General features: G+C 35.5%; 2 protein-coding genes and 1 pseudogene across 3 annotated transcripts in view; 1 reads left to right on the top strand and 2 right to left on the bottom strand.

Annotated features, from left to right (window-relative positions):
• The window catches only part of LOC116544652 (zinc finger protein 726-like), a 432,536-nt gene extending 410,309 nt beyond the window's left edge, over positions 1-22,227 (top strand). Inside the window, exons 2-4 of one of the 2 annotated variants that reach the window (XM_032271188.1) lie at positions 24-150; positions 648-743; positions 17,467-22,227. In XM_032271188.1, coding sequence (XP_032127079.1) covers positions 117-150; positions 648-743; positions 17,467-19,535 — 2,199 coding nt within the window. In that variant the 5' untranslated portion in view covers positions 24-116 and the 3' untranslated portion in view covers positions 19,536-22,227. The remainder of the gene's footprint in view (positions 1-23; positions 151-647; positions 744-17,466) is intronic. The other variant, XM_032271187.1, reaches the window with a different exon arrangement.
• LOC116544661 overlaps positions 1-27,084 on the bottom strand; it is a 383,530-nt pseudogene that overhangs the window by 191,797 nt on the left and 164,649 nt on the right.
• Positions 567-5,609, bottom strand: LOC116544667 (60S ribosomal protein L39-like). Its single transcript, XM_032271204.1, has 2 exons — positions 5,268-5,609; positions 567-569 (listed from the first exon to the last, which is right to left on the bottom strand). Exon 1 carries the CDS (start codon positions 5,526-5,528, stop codon positions 5,373-5,375), a length of 156 nt encoding a protein of 51 aa, XP_032127095.1. The 5' UTR covers positions 5,529-5,609; the 3' UTR covers positions 567-569; positions 5,268-5,372.

Below are 27,084 nucleotides of genomic sequence, written 5' to 3'. Positions count from 1 at the left end.
GTGTGTTTGTGTGTGTTTTCCAGGAACTGTTGACATTTAGGGATGTGGCCATAGAATTCTCTCTGGAGGAGTGGCAATGCCTGGACACTGCACAGCAGAATTTATATAGGAATGTGATGTTAGAGAACTACAGAAACCTGGTCTTCTTGGGTGAGCATCACTTCAATACACAATATAAACTAAAGGTTTCATTTCTAATATAAACTAAAGGTTTCATTTCTCTTCTGTAGAATGTTCTCTGGTTACTTATACTTTCAGATTTCTGTTTTTAAGAAAATCCTGGGGATTTGTCTGTTTAGATAAGAATTTCTTAAAGTTGTTTCATCTTGACCTGAACTTTCCATATTTCTGAGCTAATTTGTGTCCTTCACTTTAGACTAGTGGTAATTTCAGAAGTTTAGTGGTATAAAATTTTTAGACCTTAAAATCTAATTGTCATCACCAATTTTTGATTCAATAGTACCAGGTGAAATTAAGAACCTACAAAATTAAAATATTTCTAAATATTTAAGCATTTCTGCTATAAATTAGTATATTGGGATAAATTTATTAGAATATTCTATTACATCCTCTTTACTGAGCACATTACTAAGTTGGTAATTGGAGAATATGAGCAAGATTCATGTTAGTTATTTTTAATAAAATAGGGATTGCTGCCTGTAAGCCAGACCTCATCACCTGTCTGGAGAAAGCAAAAGAGCCCTGGAAGATGAAGCGACATGCGATGGTGGATGAACCCCCAGGTAGGTGAGAGTGAACACCACAGACGACATGGATGACAGGTCCAAAGTCAAGGAGAAAGCAAGTCTTTAAAGTGATTTGGGAAGCTGTGATCTAAAGGAAATAGTTTCTTGGAAGCCTGAAATTATTTTTAAAATTATACTCTCACATAGGGGCATCTTCTGCTTATACTTATAAAATGTCTTAGAATTCTGTTTCTTCAGTGGTCTTCCTTCAAGTTTATAGTGACAGCCAAAGTACTGTTCATGGTATATAAAAGAGTGCACAATCTGATGCCTTTTTTCTGTTTTTTTGTTTGTTTGTTTGTTTTTTTGTGGACAGATAGATATCTATGTAATTTTGGGATACTCTATGTTAAACTTTTTTTTTTTGAGATGGAGTTTTACTCTTGTTGCCCAACCTGGAGTGCAATGGCACAATCTCGGGTCACTACAACCACTGCCTCCCAAGTTCAAGTGATTCTTCTCCCTCAGCCTTTTGAGTAGCTAGGGTTACAGGTGTGCACCACAATGCCCGGATAATTTTTTGTATTTTTAGTATAGATAGGGTTCGCCATGTTGGCTAGGCTGGTCTCAAACTCCTGACCTCAGGTGATTTGCCCACCTCGGCCTCCCAAACTGCTGGAATTGGAGGCATGAGCCACCGCGCCTGGCCTATTTTTTAAATTCTCTTTTTGCATCACATCTGAAATTCATGAGAATAGTGGTTTCTGTTCCATTGGTTTTTTTTGTTTGTTTATTTTTCTTCACATTTCATTCTGTTTTTATTACTATAGTCTTGAAATATAGTTTAAAATTATAAAGTATGATGTCTTTCTGCACTGTTCTTTTTTCTCAAGATTGCTTTGGCTACTCAAAGTTTATTGTAGTTTCATGTACATTTTAGAATTGTATTTTTCATTACTGTGGAAAAATACACTGAAATTTTGATAGGGAGTTTATTGAATCTAGAGATAAATTTAGATAATATGGCGGTTTCACAATACTTATTATTTCAATAGAAATAAAATATTTTAAAATTTATCTGCGTCCTCTCTAGCTTTCTTCATTGACATATCTTTCACTTAAAAGGTTTATGAGCTCCTTGGTTTAATTTGTTCTAAAATTGATTATTTTATTGCTATTGTAAATAAGATTTATTTTTCCTCTATTTTATTTTTATTTTTTATTTTTATTTTTATTTATTTTATTTATTTATTTATTTATTTATTTTTTTGGGACGGAGTTTCGCTCTTGTTACCCAGGCTGGAGTGCAATGGCGCCATCTCGGCTCACCGCAACCTCCGCCTCCTGGGTTCAGGCAATTCTCCTGCCTCAATCTCCTGAGTAGCTGGGATTACAGGCACGCGCCACCATGCCCAGCTAATTTTTTGTAGTTTTAGTAGAGACGAGGTTTCACCGTGTTGACCAGGATGGTCTCGATCTCCTGACCTCGTGATCCACCCGCCTCGGCCTCCCAAAGTGCTGGGATTACAGGCGTGAGCCACCGCGCCCGGCTTTTCCTCTATTTTATAAGATAGTTTGTTTTCAGTGTATGGAGTAATAACTTATTTTGCCAATTAATATATATAATTAATATATATTAATATATTAATATATCAATCATGTATTAAAACCTGTTTAAACTAATGAATACATATATATATATATGTATGATTACATGATCAACAAAAAGAAACTTCTGTTTTACTTATTGGTCTTCAATTTCAATGACCTAATTATTATTATTATTTTTTTTACTATTTGTTCTTCACATACTTTCAGTGCTATGTTAAAATAGAATTATTGACAATAAGAAACAATAGTTTTGCATTGATGTCTGTAAATTTGAAGGAACAAACCCTTCTTCAGATTTTTATAAACTAGTTTAAGAAAGTAAAGCCTATTTTGTTGGGCCCCCAGTGTGATAGAATGCTCTCTGGGTTTGTAGTGTAGCTTGATCTTATAGCTGCTGAGTTTGCACGAGGGTCCACTTTTAGTTTAATTTTGGTACAGAGTGAGTATCCTTCAGGACTTTGCAGGGCCGACCCAAAGGCTGGTTTCTGTAGTCAGGTCTGCATATAGTGGGCTTTATATCAGGATGTAGATAAGGATGGGTTTTACTGAGTACAAGAAAGGATTTTTTCAGGTCACTTTGGGTTTTTACATAGGCAGAACTGGCCATCAGCTGTGGCTCAGGAAGCTGGAACTGCATCATGGAACTGCTTCAGGGAGCACAGTAAAGGCCAAGGTCTGCAGGGCTGCTAAATGGCTGTAAAGAAGAGTCTTTTTCCAGGCCTCTGGAAGGGCAGGACCTCCCCGAGACTGTGGCTGGAAAGAGTTTGGGATGGTTACAGAGTAAGTTTAAAATTCTCAGTGGAATCAAGTTAGGTGAAACATTTTCTTGTCTGTAGCCAAAAAGAGTAGTCCTGTAGTTTGCCACCTAAATGAGGGCCTGCCTTCTGAAAAGGAGTACCTTTGATCTTGGGCCTTAGCAGAGTTTCACACCTCCCTTCCTGGATCTCAGAGCTCTCTTAAAGGCACTTATTTTTGAGATGAGGTCTTGCTACATAACCCAGGCAAGTCTTAATATTTTGACCAGAAGCAATTCTCCAACTTTAATGTACGATGTAGCTGTCATTACAGGTGTAAACCTGCTTCTTTCATAAAGGCATTTTTTGTCAGGAATGGCTTATAAATTTTCTTCCTGTCAGAGGATAAGCAAATAGGGCAACTTCTACCTTTTTATCTTATTAATGTTACTCTGCAAATGTTTACTTTCTATTTTCTACTTCAAATTTGTCTGTAATTTTCGATTCAGAAATCAAGGGCAATATACTAGAATTTAAATGTTGGGCCTGAATTAAATTAGATAATTAGTATGCAGGCAGGCAAAAAGGAATTACAGAATTTTAAACTGCTTTTGTCAGCCTATATCTAAAAAACAACATAATTTACTCCCCAAATATTTGTTTTCTTTGTAAAGCTCTTACCATATTCTGCAAAATATGTATATAATTTAGTAATGTAAGGCTATTCTTTGCTTCTAAACTGATCACAGTAGTTTTATTTTGTGTAAAAATAGCATATATTTAAAACATAAAAATTGACATGTTTCTTTTAAATGCTTATCCATTAAAAGTTTCTCATTAGCATCACCTATTTATGATTGTACTGCATTTTCCCTGAAATTTTATTCCCATACAGTATATGCCAGTACTTTAAAATGCCTGCCTTCCATAAACGCACAGTTACAGTCAAACTTTGCAGTTACCTAGACAAATTATTTTTATTTATTTATTTATTTTGAGTTGGAGTTGCCCAGGCTGGAGTGCAATGCCGAGATCTAGGCTGACCACAACTTCTGCCTCCTGAGTAGCTGGAATTACAGGCATGCATCACCACACCTGGCTAATTTTGTATTTTTACTGGAGATGGGTTTTCTCCATGTTGGTCGGGCTGGTGTCAAACTCCCAACCTCAGGTGATCCACCCACCTTGGCCTCCCAAAGTGCTGGGATTACAGGCATGAGCCACTGTGCCAGGTCTGTTTGTTAACGTACATTAATGTTGCCAACTAGATTTTATGAGTAAACATTTCTGTTATTAATTGTCTTGCAGTTCTATATTAGTGTGTTTTTTTAGTGTAGGTTTCTTAACATAAGTTTATTGTGTCTATTGGTTTTACTTTTGTATTATAATTTTAGACAATTTGCAATTGTTTGTATACTTTAAGTTAATGTGGGGTTTAACTAAAAGGTAAATGAGCCATATGTCTATCACAATCACATTATATATATGTGTGTGTTTATATCTACAGATATGACTCCAATTTTGGTTATACCTTATCTTGTATATATTTTTTCTTAGCTCATTTTCATTGTTTTCTTGTTGAGATGGAGTTTTGCTCTTGTTGCTGAGGCTGGAGTGCAATGCGCACACTCTGGGCTCACTGCAGCCTCCACCTCCTGCGTTCAAGTGATTGTCTTGCCTCAGCCTCTCAAGTAGTTGGGATTACAGGAATGTGTCACCACGCCTCGCTAATTTTTTATTTTTATTTTTAGTAGAGATGGGGTTGCTCCATGTTGATCAGGCTGCTCTCAGACTCCTGACCTCAGGTGTTCTGCCCACCTCTGTCTCCTAAAGTGCTGGGATTACAGGCATGAGCCACCTTGCCCAGTTTCTTAGCTCATTTTTAGTGTTGGTTTTATCTTGTCTAAGTGAGTAGCCTTGGAAATAGTCTTATTTTCACCGTGTGTTTAATGATGAATATGTACTTCCTTTGTGTACGAAAAATAAATATTCATCATTATCTTTTGTAATTTAAAGATAATTTTTAAAAAGATATATAATTCTGTATTTTTTCCAGTTTTTTAAAAATACATAACATATAATTTACCTTCTTTTTTTTTTTTTTTTGAAAGGTCTCACATATTTATTACTGAACCCAGGCAACAAAAACCTTTTCTTTTTTTTTTTTTAACATGAATAATGGAAGCACTGTGGGTTGTACTAACTAATGCCTTCATAACAGATACAGAAAGAAAACTGTTCAAACTTCTCCAGATAGCAGTGACATTTTTCAGCTTGATTTGGTAACATGATTGTGACCTTCAGACAGCATAAATACATGTGCCATTGCATGTGTAATTTCTTACAGACCAAGCTTGGTTCTTCTCCAATGTCTCCTTTTGGAGTTATACCTGATTTTATTACCAGTTTTCATCCGAATCCACTGGGGAATGGGACGATTTTGCTTTTGTTTCTTGGCCAGGAATCGCTTAATCGTGAAAGTCTTGTGAGAAGACATGGCGAGAAACGGAGTAAAGCACACACCACGATGGCGGAGAAAGGAAGAGGGGAGAATTTACCTTCTTAAATATATTTAAATGTACATGTTAGGGCAAGGCATTGTGGTGGATCACATCTGTAACACCAGGATTTTCAGAGGCCAGAACAGGAGGATTGCTTGAGACCAAAAGTTTGAGACCAGCCTGGGCAAAATATGGAGACACCCTCTCTACAAATATCTTTTTCTAAGAAATAGCTGGGCATGGTGGTGTGTACCTGTTGTCCCAGCTACTTGAGAGATTGGGGGGCAGGATTATTTGAGCCTGGGAGTGTATGGCTGCACGGCATGTCAACTACATTCACCTCATTATGCAAAAGACTTCTTGAAATTTTACATCTTGTGAAACTAAAACTCAGTATCCATTAAATAACATTTACCCATTTTAGGCTCTCTTCAGCCGTTGACATTCACCCTTCTACTTTCTGTTTTCACGAGTGTGACTATTTTATATATCTCATGTAAGTGAAACTATAACATCCATCATTTTGTTACTGGTTTATTTCAGTTGACATAATATCCTCAGTGTATCTTTAAATGTGACAAGATTTTCTTTTCTTTTTTTTTTTTTTTTTGAGACGGAGTTTCGCTCTTGTTACCCAGGCTGGAGTGCAATGGCGCGATCTCGGCTCACCGCAACCTCCACCTCCTGGGTTCAGGCAATTCTCCTGCCTCAGCCTCCTGAGTAGCTGGGATTACAGGCACGTGCCACCATACCCAGCTAATTTTTTATATTTTTTTTTAGTAGAAACGGGGTTTCACCATGTTGACCAGGATGGTCTCGATCTCTTGACCTCATGATCCACCCACCTCGGCCTCCCAAAGTGCTGGGATTACAGGCTTGAGCCACCACGCCCGGCCTAAGATTTTCTTTAAGGCTGAATAATATTCTATTATATCAAATATGTCTTCAAGGTCCTATGTTGCATATTTTAGATACAGATTCATAAATGGAATTGCTGGTTTTGATAATAATTATATTTTTAATTATTTAAATTACAGTTATAATATAAAATAATGGGTGCATCTTTGTTTTTCACCAACAGTCAACCCAGCAAATTTTTTATTTTTAGTAGAGACAGGTTGTCACCATGTTGGTCAGGCTAGTCTCAAACTCCTGACCTCGTGATCTGCCCACCTCGGCCTCCCAAAGTGCTGGGATTACAGACGTGAGCCACTGTGCCTGGCCAAGTGTTTCATTTTTATGGCATCGTTAACAGATTTAGTGTTTTTAAGAAATTGATAGTGGCCATTTAAATGGCTGTTAATGGAATTTTGTTTTTCATTGTGATTTTTATTCATTTCTCTACAAAATAGTTTTGTGTAGCCTTTCAAATGTATTTTTCATTTGTGTTTTTTTAATAAACATTTATTTCAATTATTTCTATTTCTAAATAAAATTATTCAACTTTATTGTTCAGTTTTAAAAGTTGTTTATGTTTTTTGAATATTGAATCCTATCACATGTGATTTGTACATATTTTCACAAATTTTCTAGAAGGCATTATCCCTCTATTAAATGTTTACCTAGATGTGCAGAAATTTTGAAGTGTAGTATAGTTCAATTTTTCTGTTTTTTTCTTATTTAAATGCTCATGCATTTAATGTTTTATCTAAGAAAATGGCACCAAGACTAATGTCATGTGTTTGCCCTATATATTTTTAAGAGATTAAGAAGTTATCCGGCTGGGTGTGGTGGCTGTGTCTGTAATTCTAGCATTTTGGGAGGCTGAGTTGGGTGAATCACGAGGTCAGAAGTTGAAGACCAGTTTGGCCAACATGGTGAAACCCCTCCTCTACTAAAAGTACAAAAAAATTAGCCGGGCACGGTGGCACACATGTAATCCCATCTACTCGAGAGGCTGAGGCAGGAGAATCGCTTGAGCTGAGACCGCACCACTGCACTCCAGCCTGGGTAACAGAGCAAGACTCTGTCTCAAAAAAAAACAAAAAACAAAAAACGAAAAAACAAGAAGTTATCTTCTTATGTCTAATTAAAAGATTTTCCACATATGGTTTACGAAAATAATTGAACTTTATTTTATTGGTATCAATATTCAGTTTTTAACATTTTTTGAAAATATCATTTTTTTGTTTGTTACATGCTCATGTCAATTTTGTGGGAGTTTTTTTGGCCGTATACAGAAGAAGGGTTCATTTCTGGGCTCTGTATTCAGTTCTTTCATCTGTTTATCTGTCTTTGTGTCAGTACCACATTGTTTTGGTTATTGCTGCTTTTAATACGTTTCAAAATCAGAAATTATAATGCCTCTTTGTTCCTTTTCATGGGTGTTTGGCTATAGTTCATAACAAAATTTTAACATTTTAAACAACATTTAAAAAAATGCTATTGGGATTTTTATAAAGATTATATTGAATTTATCTACCACTGTAGTTGCATTGATATCTTTGAAGAAATAATTTTTTTTATTCCTTAGCAAAAATATGTTGCAGAGTGTGTTTTATTTTCACATATTTTTGAATTTTTAATTTCTAGTTTAACTCAGTTTTGGTCAGAAAACACAAAGTGTATACTTTTGGTCTTTTAAAATTTATTTGTTGTTGTTGTTGTTGTTTGGAGACAGGATCTTACTCTGTCACTCAGGCCGGCATGTACTGGCATGATTTTGACTCACTGCAGCCTCAACCTACTGGGCTTAAGTGATCTTTCCACTTCAGCGTCTCAAGTAGTTGGAACTACAAACATAAAGTACCATGTCTGGATAATTCTTTGGTTAGTTGTAGGAATAGCGTCTCACTATGTTGCCCAGGCTGGCCTCAAACTTTTAACTCCAAGTGATCCTCCCACCTTGGTCTCTCTAAGTGTTGGGATTATAGGAACGAGCTACACCACCCAGCTGGCATTCTTAAATTTTATAAGTCTTAGTATGTGTCCTAGCAGAATACACCAGGTACAGATAAGAATATTGTGTATTCTCTTGCTTTTGACTGGAAAGTTTTGTATGTGTCTGTTAAACCTTGTTGGAGTATAGTATAGTTTTGATGTTCATGTTCTCCAAACCCGATGCTGCAATGTAATTTTTAACGTTGGATGTGGTACCTGGTGGGAGGTATTTGGGTCATGGGGGCAAAGTCCTCATAAATAGCTTGGCACCATTGTCTTGGTGATCAAAATGTTTACACTCCATTAATTCAGATGAAAACTGGTTTATTAAAAGAACCTGGCTCCTTCACCTCATACTTGCTCTGTCTCTTATCGTAAGATAGGTAGTTACTCTTTGCCTTCAACCATGATTGTAATCTTGCTGACACTAACGAGAAGCAGATGCTGGCATACGCTTTTTGTAGAGTCTGTAGAACTGTCAGCCAAATAAACTTTATTTCTTTATAAATTATCCACTCTCAGGTATTCCTCTATATGCAAAATAATACAGTCCATAGTATTGTCTAGGTTTTCTGTTTTCTTACTGATTTTTTAATCTGAATTTTCTATTTATTACTGAAAATGGGGTCTTGATATCTACAATTATTATGTTGCTATGTATTTCTTGCTTTACTTTTGTCAATATTTGCTTTGTATAGTTTGGAGCCCTGATGTTATGTATACACAGATATAGATATATAGATAGATATAATAGTTACAGATTTGTGGTAAATCAACCCATTTTACAAGTATATGCTGTCATTGTTTGTCTCACATTAGCATTTAACTTAAAGCATGTTTTATCTAATATGTAATTATAGTTACTATTTTCATAAAATACAGTTTTATTTCATTATGTGGTTTTCAGCCTATTTGACTCAATGCTAAAATGAGTCCCTTGTAAGCAGTATATTGTTTGCTTTTTTCTGAAGCCACTAAAGCACTTCTTTTTTATAATTTCATTTATTTGCTTGTTTATTCCTTGATTTTTGAGACACATCTCACTCTGTCAACCAGGCTGGTATATGTTGTGATTATGGCTCACAGCAGCCTCCACCTCCCAAACTCAGAAGATTCTCTCATTTCAGCCTCTTAGCGAGCTGGGTTACAAGTTTGTAGCATCACACCCAGCTAGTTTTTTTTTTTTTTGTATTTTTGGTTGAGACAGGGTTTTGCCACATTGCCAAGGTTGTTCTCAAATTTCTGAGATCCAGTAATTAGTCCACCTTAACCCCCTAAGTCCTGAGATTACATTTCTTTTTAATATATCATTTAATTCATATTTAAAATTATTTCTTAAAATGAACTTATTAGTCATATTGTTATTATTTTATGTGTTTCTGAGTGGTAGTGTTTTTAATTTATGGTTTTATTGACTTAAATTTTATTTCAATTGGATAGTGATGTGCTTCAATTAGTTTTTAATTTTGTTTTGCACAGTTTCTATAAAATCTTCATAATCATCTTGTATATTAGTTTATTTTCATGCTGTTGATAAAGACATACCTGAGATTGGGCACTTTACAACAGAAAGAGGTTTATTGGACTTACAGTTTCATGTGACTGGGGAGACTTCACAATCATGGTGGAAAGTGAAAGGCATGTCTCACATGGAGGCAGACAAGAGAGAGAGGTTCTGCAGAAAAACTCTTCCTTACAAACCCATCAGGTTTCATGAGACTTATTCACTATTATGAGAACAGAACAGAAAAGACCTGTCCCATGATTCAGTTACCTTCCACCACATCCCTCCCACAACATGTGGGAATTAAAAACGAGACTTGGGTTGGGACACAGCCAAACCATATCATCTTTAAAAATGAAATTTACATGAAACATCTTCCTTTTTTTTTCTGTCTCTTTTCTAAACAGACACTTGTCTGCATACATGAAACATCTTAATATAAATACAATATATTTTAATTTCATGACAATTTCAATTGAATATTAAATTATACCTCTATATTTTTAATTTATTAAAAATTATTTTATATTGCATATTTAACATTTATGCAGATATTCTGTTTTAAATATATGCAACAGTTTTAAATTTTTTTTCTTTTTAGTTTTAAAGGTTTTATGCATTATTGACAGTAAATATTTCTATATTTCTATATTTACATTTAATAGAGAGCTTTATTTTATATATGGTTTAATGATGCTGTCCAGCATCATATTTTTAAACAAAATTTACTCACTTTAGCATTTCTTTCTTTCTTTTTTTTTTTTTTTATATGCATTTTTTCCCCATATTACTCAGGCTGATCTAAAACTCCAGGTCTCTATTTCTCTGACAGCCTTGGCCTCCTAAAACTGTAGCATTACAGGCATGAGCCACGGTGCCTAGCCACCATGTAGCATTTTTTTCGTATAACTGTGCTAGTGGTGATAAACATCTTTACCTTTTATTTAGGAAATTTTTTAATTTTCATCTTTTATTTATTTATTTATTTATTTAGAGACGGAGTTTCACTCTTGTTACCCAGGCTGGAGTGCAATGGCGCAATCTCGGCTCACCACAACCTCCGCCTCCTGGGTTCAGGCAATTCTCCTGCCTCAGCCTCCTGAGCAGCTGGGATTACAGGCACACGCCACCATGCCCAGCTGATTTTTTGTATTTTTAGTAGAGACGAGGTTTCACCATGTTGACCAGGATGGTCTCGATCTCTTGACCTCGTGATCCACCCACCTCGGCCTCCCAAAGTACTGGGATTACAGGTGTGAGCCACCGCGTCTGGCCTAAATTTTCATCTTCTTTTTAAAGTGAAATATGTTTAAATCAAGTATTATTGGTTAGAAATAGTTTTTTCGTTTATTACATCAAAATTTGGAAAGCTCTCACCATTTTACATTTTCAGGTAACCTCTGTATTATTTTTTCCCCATATTCTTCTTTAAGACTTCCTTAATGAATATGTTGATTTAGTTGATGGTATCTAATAAGTTTTACAACCCATGTTTTAATTTTGTTTTGCAATTTTATACTTTTGTGTTATATATTTTAGGGTATGCCACCACACATCTGTTAATTGTGTTTTGATTTTTTAGTATATATTGTAATTGTGCATGCCAATATTTAACTTTGTACAATTTAAGACAGTGTGGAGCAAAATCAAATATGAATTAGCCATATGTCTTTTTCCAGTAGAATTATCTCTATGTTTGTTTGCCTGTACAAATATTATCCTTGTATTATTTTTATGACTTTTATGTTTGTTGTGTAGATGTTTTTGTGAATTGTTTTCTAATCCTGTATAGATGAGAAATCATAAAATTCTTATAATTTCAACATCCTGTTTATTTGTAAATCTGTATGATTTTTGTGTGGGAGAAACACTTTTACCACGAAATATTTTTAAATACACAGTTTAGTCATATTAATTATCTTGACATTATCATGCAACATACTGCTAAAATGTTTTTATCTTGCAAAACTAAATCTTAATATGTATTAAGTACCAGGCCAGGTGTGGTGGCTCATGCCTGTAATCCCAGCACTTTTCGAGGCCAAGGCGGGCATATCACAAGGTCAGGAGTTTGAGACAAGCCTCTCTAACATAGTGAAACCCTGTCTCTATTAAAAATACAAACAAAAATTAGCCAGGCATGGTGGCAGGTGCCTGTAATCCCAGCTACTTGGGAGGCTGAGGAAGGAGAATCGCTTGAACCTGGAGATGGAGGTTACAGTGAGCCAAGATCGCGCCACTATACTCCAGCCTGGACGACAGTGCAAGAATTTGTCTCAAAGAAAAAAATAACAGATAAAAACGACCAGTTGTTTCTTTCTTTCTTTTCTTTCTTTTCTTTCTTTCTTTCTCTTTCTTTCTTTCTTTCTTTCTTCTTTCTTTTCTTTTCTTTTCTTTTCTTTTCTTTTCCCTTCCTTCCTTCCTTCCTTCCTTCCTTCCTTCCTTCCTTTTTCTTTTCTTTTCTTTTCTTTCTTTTCTTCTTTCTTTCTTTCTTTCTTTCTTTCTTTCTTTCTTTCTTTCTTTCTTTCTTTCTTTCTTTCTTTCTTTCTTTCTTTCTTTTCTTTCTTTCTTTCTTTCTTCTTTCTTTCTTCTTTCTTTTTGGAGATGGAGTCTTGCTGTCTACCAATGCTGGAGTACAGTGGCACGATTTCGGTTTATTGCAACCTCCACCTCCAGGTTCAAGCAATTCTAGTGCCCCAGCCTCCTGAGTAACTGAGATTACAGTTGCCCACCACCATGCCTGGCCAATTTTTGCATATTTAGTAGAGATGGGGTTTCATTATGTTGACCAGGCTGGTTTCAAACGCCTGAACTTAGGTGATCCACCTGCCTCAGCCTCACAAAGTACTGGGATTGGGATTACAGGTGTGAACCACCATGCCTGACCCCAATTTTTTCTGTTTTCTAGCCCTTCGCAAACACCACTCTGTTCTTTGTTTCTAAGAGAATAACTCCTCATACAATCTCTGTCTTTTTGTGGCTGGCTCATTTCATTTTGCATAATGCCATCAAGATTTAGCTTTATAGTTTGTCCAATATTACTGGGTTTTTGAACACTGAATGCTATTCCAGAATTATTATTATTATTATTTTTTTGAAATGGAGTTTTGCTCTTGTTGCCCAGGCTAGAGTGCAATGGCACAATCTTGGCTCACCACAACCTCCGCCAGGGTTCAAGCGATTCTCCTGCCTCAGCCTCCCAAGTATCTAGAATTACAGGCATGTGCCTCCACGCCCTGCTAATTTTCCATGTTGGTCAGGCTGGTCTTGAACTCCCAATCTCAGGTGATCCACCTGCCTCAGCCTTCCAAAGTCCTGGGATTACAAGTGTGAGCCACCATGCTCAGCCTCAGAATTTTTATATTTCAAATTATACCTGCTGAATAATTTGATGAACAAAATTTGCATTGCTTTCACCTACTGGCTTACAGTAACAATCAGTAAGTGACTCATCATATGACCAATTATGTGAAAGTGTATATATGTGCTGTATTTTATTAGTCTACTTTTTTACCTTTATATTCATATCAGATTGTTCTACTTCTGTAGCTTCGTAATGTGTTCTGAATTAAGAATGTTAATGCCTTCAGCATTTTGTGTTGTTGTTGTTGTTGAAGATTGTTGGGTACTTTATTGTCTCTTGAGATTCTATATACTTCTTGTGTTGCTGTTTCTATTTCTTCAAAAATACAATAAGAAATTTGAAAAACATTGCATTAAATCTGTAGATTACATTGAGCAGGATGGACTTCTTCACAAGATTAACTACTTCAACTTTTGTATAAGAGCACACTCAGGAGTGTGTTGTTTAATTTCTATATGTTTGTAAATATTTCAGTTTTGTTCTCTTGTTGTATACTCTCATTTCATTTTGGTCATAGAAAGTAATTCATAGAATTTTTCTTCTAAAAATTTTGGTAAGACTTTCTTTTTGGCCTGAGATGTGGTCTATAGAGGAAAATGTACGAGCTATTGAGAATGGTGTGTATTCTGATGTTGAGGAGTGTTCTCCCTAACTCTGTTTGGAATACTTGTTTTATACTGCCTTTAAGTAGTCTTTCCCCTTATTAGCATTCTTTCTTGTGTTGTTTTTATTACAGAAAATGTGGTATTAAAATATCTTTCTATAATTATATTGCTTTTTATGTGTTTTTCCTATTCTGTCAATATTTGCTATATATATTTGGAACCCTAATGTGACACACACACACACACACACACACAAATTTGTCATAGGCTGCCAGTGAATGAATCTATTATTTTTTGATGTCCTTCTTTGTTTCTTTGGAGTTTCAATTTCAAGCACATTTTATAAAATATTATAGTTTTTGACTTAAGATGTAGCTTGTGTAAGATTGTTTTGACTGTTTCTGCTCTCATTTAACTAATGTTTGCATGGAATGTCTACTTCTATCCTGCCACTTCCAGTCTTTTTTAGTCATTAGATTTCTTTTCTTTTCTTTTTGAGAAGGAGTTTTGCTCTTTTGCCCAGTGTGGAGTGCAGTGGGGCGATCTCAGCTTACTGCAACCTCTACCTTTTGGTTTCAAGCAATTCTCCTGCCTCAGTTTCTTGAGTAGCTATGATTACAGGCACCCACCACCACACCTGGCTAATTTTTGTATTTTTAGTAGAGATGGGGTTTTACCATGTTGGCCAGACTGTTCTTGAACTCCTGACCTCGGGTTATCCACTCACCTTGGTCTCCCAAAATGTGAGGGTTACAGGCGTGAGCCACTGAGCCCAGCCTCTTTTGTGTATTTATACTAATATTTTTGTGGTATCTTGGGGATTACATATAACCTCTAAAAGATACAACAGTATGTTTTAATCTGGTAAAAACAAAAAAAAAAGCAAAAAAAACTAAGTTGCGTACAATTTTTTTTTTTTTTTTAAAGACAGAGTCTCATTCTGTCACCCAGGCTGGAGTCCAGTGGTGGGATCTCAGCTCACTGGAACCTTGGCTTCCTGGATTGAAATGATTCTCCTGACTCGGCTTCCTGAGTAGCTGGGACTACAGATGTGTGCCCCCACACCTGGATAATTTTTGTATTTTTCATAGAGATAGGGTTTCACCGTCTTGGCCAGGATGGTCTCGATCTCTTGACCTTGTGATCCGCCTACCTTGGCCTCTCAAAGTCCTGAGATTACAGGCATGAACCACCATGCCCAGGCTCTTTTGTGTACTTATACAACTATTTTCGTGGTACCTTAGGGATTGCATATAACCTCTAAAAAATACAACAACATATTTTAATCTGGTAAAAAAATGAACTTAAGTTGCATACAAAATTTTTTTATTTCTTTCCTCAAACTTGTCATCGATGTTGCTAATTATATTTTTGTGTTGTATATTCATTAACAGATGTTTATAATGATTTCTATGCTTTTATCTTTCTAATTACAGAGAATAATTAAAAATGTTTTCTGCATCACTAGGATAATGCTAAGAAATTCTACTTTTGTGTATTTGCATATTTTCCCCAGAATATAGTGTATTTTTATATGATTATGTGTTGTTTTTTAAATCATGTTATTTTCAGTAGAAGAAACTATTTTCAGCATCCTTTATATGTAGGGCATATACGGTTCCAATATACTTTTTTAGAATTTGGTTACTTTGGAAGGCTTTTATTTTTATTTTTATTTTATTTGGCAAGATAGATTCATTGATGGTATTATTCTCACTTAATAGCTATTTTTTTTCACAACTTCTTTTTATCACAACATCACACAGTTTCCTTACAGCCCGCAAAATTCTTGTTAACAGTTCATTGATTATCACATAAGATTATGTTTGTAAATGGCACATCACTTTTTTTTTTTTTTTGAGGCCATCTCGCTCTATGCCCCAGCCATGTTGGAGTGTAACCAGCTCACTGCAACCTTTGCCTCCCAGGTTCAAGTGGTTCTCTAGCCACAGCCTCCTGAGTAGCTAGGATTACAGGCATGCACCACCACACCTGGCTAATTTTTGTAGTTTTAGTAGAGACGGGGTTTCACCAGGTTGGCCAGGCTGGTCTCGAACCCCTTATATCAGGTAATCCACCCACTTAGGCCTCCCAAAGTGCCTGGATTACAGGCATAAGCCACTGTGCCTGGCCTGAGACATCACTTTTATCTTGCAGCTTCAAAGATAATCTTTTTGTCTCTGACTGTTGAAATTGTGCTTGTATTTGTGTTTGTTATAAATATCTTTCTGTGATCCTAGTTTGTTGAATTTCTTTGTATGTCTTTTTTTTTTTTTTTTTCACTTTGGAGTCTATCAGTTTTCTTTTGTATTTTTTACCTCCACGGTTTTTTTTTAAATGTTTAATATTCTTGTTCTATCCTCATTTTTCTGATTTTCCATAGTTGTCTCTGTTTCTATTTAATTAGTATTACTCAATTTATTATGAATTCTTAAAATTAATGTATACAGTACATCTTTTTCTGAAAATTTCATGATATTTTTGGTGAGATCATATGGTGCTATTTTTGTTGTTGTTTGTTTTTTTTGAGATGGAGTTTCACTCTTGTTTCCCAGGCTGGAGTGCAATGGCTTGATCTCTCACTGCAACCCCTACTTCCCGAGCTCAAGAGATTCTCCTGCCTCAGCCTCCCAAGTACCTGGGATTACAGGCATGCACCACCATGCCTGTCTTATTTTGTGTTTTTTGTAGAGATAAGGTTTCTCCACGTTGGTCAGGCTGGTCTCAAACTTCCAACCTCAGTTGATCTGCCCACCTCATCCTCCCAAAGCACTGGGATTACAGGCAGGAACCACTGTGCGTGGCCTACCCTATTTTTTATGTATTATAATCTTTGAGATTTGGACATTAATAAAAAGCTACCTGTAAAAATTATTATATGTAGCTTTGTTCTGACATAGTCTGAAAAAGATTGTCTTGGCTTGTGATTATGGGAATTTCTCAAACTTGTTTTTAAGATATGTGTTGTCTGAAATTTTGTGTTTATTTTTTTAGTTAAGAGCATTTACTCATGTTTCTTGGTAGGAGTCAGTAATCACTTTCTACATTTGTTCCCTTTCTGTGGTACTGCAGTCTCTGCTGCTGTAACATTTTTCTTTGGTCTCAGCAGACTCAAACTGTCATTCCAATGTATACTACCATTTCTTTCAGCACTTTATGTCATGAGAGATAGAAACTAGTATCAGGAGAAGCCCCTAAAAGCCAGAAATGACAGTGAATGTGCCAGTATTTTACCTTTCTTTTAAAACAAAAACCAGATTTGGCAATTTACTTCTAAAGGCACTGTGTTATAGTGAGAAGCAGGAAAAGCTGTGTTGGGTACATTTAACAGATTTTTTCTTTCTCTTTTATGCGGTTTTTTGCAATGTGCTCATCTGGGACATTGCACACAATTAACTCATTTATAAATTTTCCACAGATGTGTTTTGATCTGTCTTTTTGTTACGTTTATATGTCTATGAAAGAATTAGGGCCTGTGGTATTTTACAATGCCATCTTGTTAATTTAGTTTGTATAATTTTATAGGTCAGATTTTTAAACTATATTCATGTGCGTCTAGTAAGTGGAATATTTTTTTTCAGGTATATTTCCTCATTTTGCTCAACACCTTTGGCCAGAGCAGGGCATGGAAGATTCTCTTCAAAAAGTAATACTCAGAAGAGATGAAAAATGTGGACATGAGAATTTACAGTTTGGAAAAAGCTGTACAAATGTGAATGAGTATAAGGCCCACAAAGAAGGTTATAATGGACTTAACCAGTATTTCACAACTTCCCGGAAGAAAGTATTTCAGTGTGGTAAATATTTGAAAGTTTTTAATAAATTTTTAAATTCAAACAGACATAAGGTAAGACCTACTGGAAAGAAACCTTTCAGATGCAAAACATGTGTCAAATCATTTTGCATGCTTTCACACAAAACCCTGCATAAAAGCATTTATACAACAAAGAAGTCCCACAAGTGTAAAGAATGTGGAAAAACCTTTAATTGGTCCTTAACCCTTACTAATCTTAAGAAAATTTATACTGAAGAGAAACCCTACAAATGTGAAGAATGTGGCAAATCTTTTAAGCAACTCTCAACCCTTACTGCACATAAAATAATTCATGGTGGAGAGAAACGCTACAAATGTAAGGAATGTGGCAAAGATTTTAACTGGTCTTCAACGCTTACTGTACATAAGAGAATTCATACTGGAGAGAAACCTTATAAGTGTGAAGAATGTGGCAAAGCATTTATATTGTCCTCAGCCCTTACTGTACATAAAAGAATTCATACTAGAGAGAAACCCTACAAATGTGAAGAATGTGGCAAAGCATTTATATGTTCCTCAACCCTAAGTAGACATAAGAGGATGCACACTGGAGAGAAACCCTACAAGTGTGAAGAATGTGGCAAAGCCTTTCGTTTATGCTCACATCTTATTAAACATAAGATAATTCATACCGGACAGAAACCTTACAAATGTGAAGAATGTGGCAAAGCTTTTATATGGTCCTCAACCCTCATTGAACATAAGAGAATTCATACTGGTGAGAAACCATACAAATGTGAAGAATGTGGCAAAGCATTTATATGTTCCGCAACCCTAACTATACATAAGAGAATGCACACTGGAGAAAAACCATACAAATGTGAAGAATGTGGCAAAGCTTTTCATCGATGCTCAAATCTTACTAAACATAAGATAATTCATACCGGAGAGAAACCTTACAAGTGTGAAGAATGTGGCAAAGCTTTTATATGGTCCTCAACCCTTACTAAACATAAGAGAATTCATACTAGAGAGAAACCGTACAAATGCGAAGAATGTGGCAAAGCATTTATATTATCCTCAACCCTAACTAATCATAAAAAGATGCACACTTTAGAGAAACCTTACAAATGCGAAGAATGTGGGAAAGCATTTATATGGTCCTCAACCCTAACGAGACATAAGAGGGTGCACACTGGAGAGAAACCATACACATGTGAAAAATGTGGCAAAGCTTTTAAATGGGTCTCAACTCTTACTACACATAAGATAATTCATACTGGAGAGAAACCCTATAAATGTGAAGAATGTGGAAAAGCTTTTAGCCAATTCTCAAACCTTACTGAACATAAGATAATTCATACTGAAGAGAAACCTTACAAGTGTGAAGAATGTGGCAAAGCTTTTAATCGGTCCTCAAATCTTACTAGACATAAAATAATTCATACTGGAGAGAAACCTTACAAGTGTGAAGAATGTGGCAAAGCATTTAACTGCTTCTCAACCCTTACTAAACATAAGAGAATTCATACTAGAGGGAAACCCTACAAGTGTGAAGAATGTGGTGAAGCATTTAGCCAATCCTCAACCCTTACTACACATAAGAGGATGCACACTGGAGAGAAACCCTACAAATGTGAAGAATGTGGCAAAGCTTTTAATCGATCCTCAAATCTTACTACACATAAGATAATTCATACTGGAGAGAAACCCTACAAATGTGAAGAATGTGGCAAAGCCTTTTCCTGGTCCTCAGCCCTAACTAAACATAAGAAAATTCATACTGGAGAGCAGCCCTACAAATGGGAAAAATTTGGCAAAGCCTTTAACCAGTCCTCATATCTTACTACAGATAAGATAACTCATATTGGAGAGAAATCTTACAAGTGTGAATAACATGGCAAAGCCTATAAAAAGTCCTTCATTATTAATGGACATAAGATTGTTCATACTGGAGAGGAATGCTATAAACCTGAAAGATGTGCCAATGCTTTTGACAAGAACTCAAACTTTTCTAAACGTAAAGAAAATCATGCTGGTGAGAAATCCTAGAAATGTGAAGAACATGACAAAGCCTTTAAATGAGTTTCACACTTGATTGTAGGTAAGGGAATTCACACTGGAGGAAACTACTAGTGTGAACAGTGTGGCCAAGCTTCGAACCAATGCTCACACCTTATTACACAGGAAAGAATTTATACTTGAGAACAAATGTGCAGATATAGACAAAGTTAAAAAGCCATTAATACCTGCTTACATCTGACTCAAAATCAGAGAGTTCATGCTAAATAAAAGTATTAAATGTGTAATTAGTATCAAAAGATCTGTCAGAAAATCTGTCTTGAATGTGCGAAGGAGTATTTTGAAAAAGCATTACAAATATGAAGAGGGTTGTAATACCTTTACTTGTGTCACAGATCTTATTGTATACATTTTATACTAGAGGAAAACCCTGAGACAGTTGTTAAAATTTTGCTCAACATCACAGAGTTATATTGAAGAAAACTCTGTAGATAGATTTTGGAAAACAGTTTTTCAAAAACTACAAATTATAAAAACACTAAAGAGTTTATAATAAAATATATATTTCCAGATGCAGTCAGTATAAAAAATATTCAACCCAAAATTCCATTTATGTAAATATCAGGGAATAATTTACAGTTGAACTATCTAGACATTGCACTAAATCAGAGTGCTGAGTATAGAAAATCATACAAACTAAAATGTGTGTGAACATTATTTCTATATAATTTTTAAAGAAGTAGAATAATGTTTGGAGAGTCATAATTCAAAGTATCCTTTTTTGAAAATACAGGATTTTTAAAAAGTGAATAATAATGAAGTTAAACTCAAATTACTTCATCCTGTTTAATCATTCCTCATGTATTCACATGGAAAGCATGTGACTAATTGTTGCTGTATAAAAATACGAGAGATTCTTTTTTTTATGAGGCATTATTCATTATCTTTTCTATGGAAAGGTAAGGACATTAAAATGTAAGATGCATGATGAAAATTTAAATAGGCCCTTTGTGGTTAACTTATAATATTGAGTGATGCATGAGGTTGGTGTTCAGAGTAATATTCTTCTGCATTATTTTGAAAAATTTAGTTAAAATTAAGTTAGTAGTATGTTGTGTTACTGTACTTTTGTGAGTATGCAGTATATTTTTAAATTATAAATTATGTGTGAACTTTTCAACATTTTAAACATGTTATATACTATCATGAATTTACTGAAGTGTTACTATGCGACTAACTTTAACCTATTCCAGCTTACTCAAGGGTCTAGGTAAAAGATGGTAAAAATATACTATTTTTAGTATAAAAATAAGATAAGATAAAATAATGGACCGACATCTCTATTAACCTTTTTTGCCAGTGGCTTTCAGGTGCCAATAAACTTAAAGAATATTGTTTCTGTAGGTTAAATTTTTATTCTTATTTTTGCATTTAAATTTATGTTTCTTAATTTTTGTGGGTACATAATATGTGTATATATTTACACTGTATATGGTATATTGTAATACAGGCGTACAATATATAATAATTACATTAGAGGAAGTGAGGTATCCATTACCTCTAGCATTTATTCTTTGTATTACAAGCAATTCAATTCTACAGTTTTAGTTATTTTTAAATGTACAATTAAATTTTTGTTAACTACAGGGTCATTTTTATGGTCATAATGGAAAGTATATTCAAACATAAGTAAAAATTCATACATTTCTGAGTCCTGAATAAATATTTTTAAAAATTTTAATATATTTTTCTTTGAACATGTGTCCTCTGCCTGCAAGCACATATGGACTATTAGTATTGATGTATATAGAGTTAAATATTCACATCTGTTAGTCTAAAGATAAACTTTAGGTGTAAATAAATTATGGAGTAAGTGTGTTTGTGTGAGTAGAAGTTTGAAATTATTTTTAGCAGAAAAAAGCAATATCAGAACAAAATAAGTCATTTTAAGGAGGTGTCTAATTTACTGGAAAACAAAAATTCTCAAAAATGCTGAAAACAAATCTATCCTCTCTGCTTTGTATTGAATGTATTCCTGTGCAATCTTTTGACTAATGGTTCGGAATCTCTCCATGCAAATTCTCTGTTTTTAACTTGACTGGTACTCATGCTAAACCATACTTTTCTTTTTTTGTTGTTGTTTCATAGTTTTTGTTTATTTGTTTCGAGACAGAGTCTTGCTCTGTCACCCAGGCTGGGGTACAGTGTTGGCTCACTGAAACCTCCACCTCCGAGATTCAAGCAATTCCCTTGCCTCAGCTTTTGAGTAGCTGGGATTACAGGCGTGAGTCACTGCACCTGGCCTGTGTAATAGTTTATCAAATATTCATTATGTGAGCTGGTCTGTAATTATGAGAATAATCTTTTAATGTATTATTTCATAAGTTATTGAGGTACAGTGGTATTTGGTTAGATGAGTAAGTTTATTAGAGGTGATTTGTGAGAGCCTGATGAACCCATTCCTGAGCAGTATACACTGCACCATATATGTTGTCTTTTATCCCTCCACCTTCCCACTCTTTCCCCCAAGTCTCCAAAGTCCATTGTATCTTTTTTTTTTTTTTTTTTTTTTTTTTGAGATGGAGTTTCGCTCTTGTTACCCAGGCTGGAGTGCAATGGCGCTATCTCAGCTCACCGCAACCTCCGTCTCCTGGATTCAGGCAATTCTCGTGCCTCAGCCTCCTGAGTAGCTGGGATTACAGGCACGCGCCACCATGCCCAGCTCATTTTTTGTATTTTTAGTAGAGACGGGGTTTCACCATGTTGATCAGGATGGTCTCGATCTCTTGACCTTGTGATCCACCTGCCTCTGCCTCCCAAAGTGCTGGGATTACAGGCTTGAGCCACTGTGCCTGACCATTGTATCATTCTTATGCCTTTGCATCCTCATAGCTTACCTCCCACATATCAGTGAGAAAATAGTATGTTTGGTTTTCCATTCTTGAGTTACTTCACTTAACAGTAATAGTTTCATCTCCAGTTTCATCCGGGTCGTTGCAAACGCTGTTAATTCATTCCATTTTATGGCCGAGTAGCATTCCAATATATACAGTAGTATTTTAACATATTTTGATTTTTTAAATATTTTATATGTATGTGTGTGTATATATATGTTTATATGTTTATATGTATGTTTAATATGTTTATATGTGTGTGTGTAGATATATAGATAGATAGACAGATAGATATGTATCACAGTTTCTTTATCCACTCATTGATTGATGGGCATATCAGCTGGTTCCACAATTTTGCAGTTGTGAATTGTGCTGCTAGAAACATGGATGTGCAGGTATCTTTTTCAAATAATAACTTATTTTCCTCTGGGTAGATACTCAGTAGTGGGATTGCTGGATCAAATGGTAGTTCTACTTTTAGTTCTTTAAGGAATCTTCACACTTTTTTCCATAGCGGCCGTACTAGTTTACATTTCCGCCAGCAGTGTAGAAGTTTTTTCTGATCGCCGCGTCCACGCCATCTACTGTTTTTTGATCTTTTGATTATGATCATTCTTGTAGGAATAAGGTGGTATTGCATTAGGGTTTTGATTTGCCTTTCCCTGATCATTAGTGATATTGAGCATTTTTTCATGTTTGTTAGCCATTTGTGTATCTTTTGAGAACTGTCTGTTCATGTTTTAGCCCACTTTTTGATGGGATTTTTTTTTTTCTTCCTGATTTGTTTGAGTTCATTGTGGATTCTGAATATTAGTCCTTGGTCAGATGTATAATTGTGAAGATTTTCTCCTACTCTGTAAGTTGTCTGTTTGTTCCGCTGACTGTTCCTTTGGCCATGTAAAAGCTCTTTAGTTTAATTAGGTCCCAGCTATTCTTGTTTTTACTTCATTTGCTTTTGGGTTTTTGATCATGAAATTTTTGCCTAGCCAATGTCCAGAAGAGTTTTTCCAGTGTTATCTTCCAGAATTTTTATCGTTTCAGGTCTTAGGTTTAAGTCCTTAATCCATCTTCAGTTGAGTTTTTTTTTTTATAAGGTGAGAGATGAGGATCCAGTTTCATTCTTCTACATGTGACTAACCAATTATCCCAGCACCATTTGTTGAAAAGGCTATTGTTTCTCACCTTATGTTTTGGTTTGCTTTGTTGAAGATAGGTTAGCTGTAAGTATTTGGGTTTATTTTGGGGTTGTCTGTTCCACTGGTCTATGTGCCTATTTTTATACCAGTATCATGCTGTTTTGGAGACTATGACCTTATGCTATAGTTTCAAACCAGGTAGTGTGGTGTCTCCAGATTTGTTCTTTTTGTTTAGCCTCCTTTGGCTATGTGGGCTCTTTTTTGGTTTTACAAAAATTTCAGAATTATTTTTTTGACTGTGAAGAATGATGGTGGAATTTCGATGAGAATTGTGTTAAATTTGTAGATTGTTTTTGGCAGTGTGGTCATTTTCACGATTTTGATTCTACCCATCCTTGAGCATGCAATGTGTTTCCATTTGTTTGTCATCTATGATTTATTTCAGAAGTGTTTTGTAATTTTCCTTGTAGAGGTCTTCTGACTTCTTCATTAGGTATATTCCCAAGTATTTTTTTTTTCAGCTATTGTAAAAGGAGTTGAGTTATTGATTTAATTCTCTGTTTGGTTGCTGTTGGTGAATAGAAGAGCTACTAATTTGTGTACATTAATCTTATATCCAGAAACTTTGCTGAATTTCTTTATCAGGTCTAGAAGTTTTCTGGAGGAGTCCTTAGGGTTTTCAAGGTAAATGATTGTATCATCAGCAAACAAGAACAGTTTGACTTCCTGTTTACTGATTTGGATGCCTTTAATTCTTTCTCTTGTCTGATTGCTCTGAGTAGGACTTCCAGGACTGTGAATTAGGGAGGGTTCCTTCTTTCTCTATTTTATGAAATAGTGCCAGAAAGATTCGTAACAATTCATTTGAATGTCTGGTAACATTCTGCTGTGAATCCATCTGGTCCTGGACTTTTTTTTTGTTGGTAATTTTTAAATTACCATTTTGATGTTACTGCTTGTTATTTGTTGGTTTAGAGTGTCTAAGTCTTCCTGATTTAAGCTAGGAGGATTTTATTCTTCCAGGAATTTATACATCTCTTCTAGGTTTTCTAGTTTATGTTTGTAAAGGTGTTCATAGTAGCCTTGAATGATTTTTTGTATTTCAGTGGTGTCAGTGGTAATATATCTCCTGTTTCATTTTCAGTGAGGTTATTTGGATTTTCTTTCTTTTTGGTTAATCTTGCCAATGGTCTATTTTATTTATCTTTTTAAAGAAGCAGTTTTTGTTTAATTTACTTTTTGTATTTGTTTGTTTGTTTGTTTCCATGTAAGTAGTTCTGATCTGATCTTGGTTATTTCCTTTTTTCTGCTGGGTTTGGGTATGGTTTGTTTTTGTTTCTCTAGCTTATTGACATGTGACCTTAGATTGTCTGTTTGTGCTCCTTCAGACTTTTTGATGTATGCATTCAACACTGTAAACTTTCCTCTTAGCACCACCTTAGCTGTATCCCAGAGGTTTTCATTGTTATTCGGTTTGAAGAATTTTTTAAATTTTCATATTGATTGTGTTTTTGACCCAATGCTCATTCAGGAGCAGGTTATTTAATTCCCATGTATTTCTGTGATTTTGAATGTTCCTTTGGGAGTTGATTTGCAGTTTTTTTCCACTGTGGTCTAAAAAAGTGCTTGATATATTTTCAATTTTTCCAAATTTAGTGAGGCTCTCTTTATGGCCTATCATGTAGTCTACCTTGCAGAGAGTTCCATGTGCTATTGAGTAGAATATGTTTTCTGTGGTTTTTGGATGAAATATTTTGTATATATCTGTTAAGTCCATTTGTTCCAGGGTATGGTTTAAATCATTATTTCTTTGTTGACTTTCTGTCTTGACAACCTGTCTAGTTCTCCCAGAGGAGTGTTGAAGTCCCACACCAGTGTTGCTGTCTACCTCATTTCTTAGGTCTATTAGTCATTGTTTTATACATTTGGGAGTGCCAGTGTTAGGACCATATAGGTTTTGGACTGTGATGCTTTCCTGTTGCACCAGACCAGCTACCATTATATAATGTCCCTCTTTGTCTCTTTTAACCACAGTTGCTTTAAAGCTTGTTTTGTCTGGTATAAGAATAGCTACCCCTGTTTGCTTTTGGTGTCCATTTGCATAAAATGCCTTTTTCCACCGCTTTAAGTTAAGGTGACGTGTTAGGTGACTCACCTGAAGTCAGCAGATAGTTGATTTGTAAGTTGTTTTTTTTTTTTTTTTTTTTTTTTTGAGACGGAGTTTCGCTCTTGTTACCCAGGCTGGAGTGCAATGGCGCGATCTTGGCTCACCGCAACCTCCGCCTCCTGGGTTCAGGCAATTCTCCTGCCTCAACCTCCTGAGTAGCTGGGATTACAGACACGCGCCACCATGCCCAGCTAATGTTTTGTATTTTTAGTAGAGACGGGGTTTCACCATGTTGACCAGGATGGTCTCGATCTCTTGACCTCATGATCCACCCGCCTCGGCCTCCCAAAGTGCTGGGATTACAGGCGTGAGCCACCGCGCCCGGCCGATTTGTAAGTTCTTATCCATTCTGAAGTTTTGTGTCTTTTAAGTGGAGCATTTAGGCCATTTACATTTAATGTTAGTATTGAAACGTGAGGTACAATTGCATTCATCATGCCCTTTGTTGCCTGCATAGCCTGCATACTTTTTTTTTTTAAGTTGGAGTCTTGCTCTGTTGCCCAGGCTGGAGTGCAGTGGCACAATCTCGGCTCATTGCAACTTCCGCCTCCCAAGTTCAAGTAATTCTCCTGCTTCAGCCTCTTGAATAGCTGGGACTACAGGCATCCACCACCACGCCTGGCTAATTTTTGTATATATTTAGTCAAAACAGGGTTTTACTATATTGGCCAGGCTAGTCTCAAACTCCTGACCTTATGATCTGCCTACCTTGGCCTCACAAAGTGTTGGGATTACAGGCATGAGCCACCATGCCCAGTCTTTGTTGTTGTTGTTGTTTATTTTTGTTTTTTTAACTTGTATTTTATATGTGTGTGTGTGTGTGTGTGTGTGTGTGTGTGTGTGTGTGTCTTGTTTGATTTATGCTTTCAAGAGATTCTGTTTGGATGTGTTTCCCCTTTTTTTTTTTTTTTTTTTCAAGATTTAGAACTTCTTTTTGCAGTTTTTATAGTGGGGGCTTGGTAATGGTGAATTCTCTCAGCATTTGTTTTTCTGAAAATGACTGTATCTTTCCTTCATATGTGGTGCTTAGTTTCCCTCGATGCAAAATTCTTGGCTGCTCATCGTTTTGTTTGAGAAAGCTGAAGATGGGGCCCCAATCCTTTCTAACTTGTAGGGTTTCTGCTGAGAAATCTGCTGGTAAGCTGATAGGTTTTCCCTTATAGGTTACCCAGTGCTTCTGTCTCATAGTTGTTAAGATTTTTTTTTCTTTGTCTTTTTTTTTTTTT

Source organism: Sapajus apella, unplaced genomic scaffold (assembly GCF_009761245.1).
Source record: "Sapajus apella isolate SASKATOON/1434 unplaced genomic scaffold, GSC_monkey_1.0 scaffold226, whole genome shotgun sequence".
Lineage (NCBI taxonomy): Eukaryota > Metazoa > Chordata > Mammalia > Primates > Cebidae > Sapajus > Sapajus apella.
This window is presented reverse-complemented; position numbering and strand designations above follow the sequence as displayed.

Excerpts from the sequence above, each read along its gene's own strand:
- LOC116544667 (XM_032271204.1), bottom strand. The coding sequence starts at position 5,528 with ATGTCTTCTCACAAGACTTTCACGATTAAGCGATTCCTGGCCAAGAAA.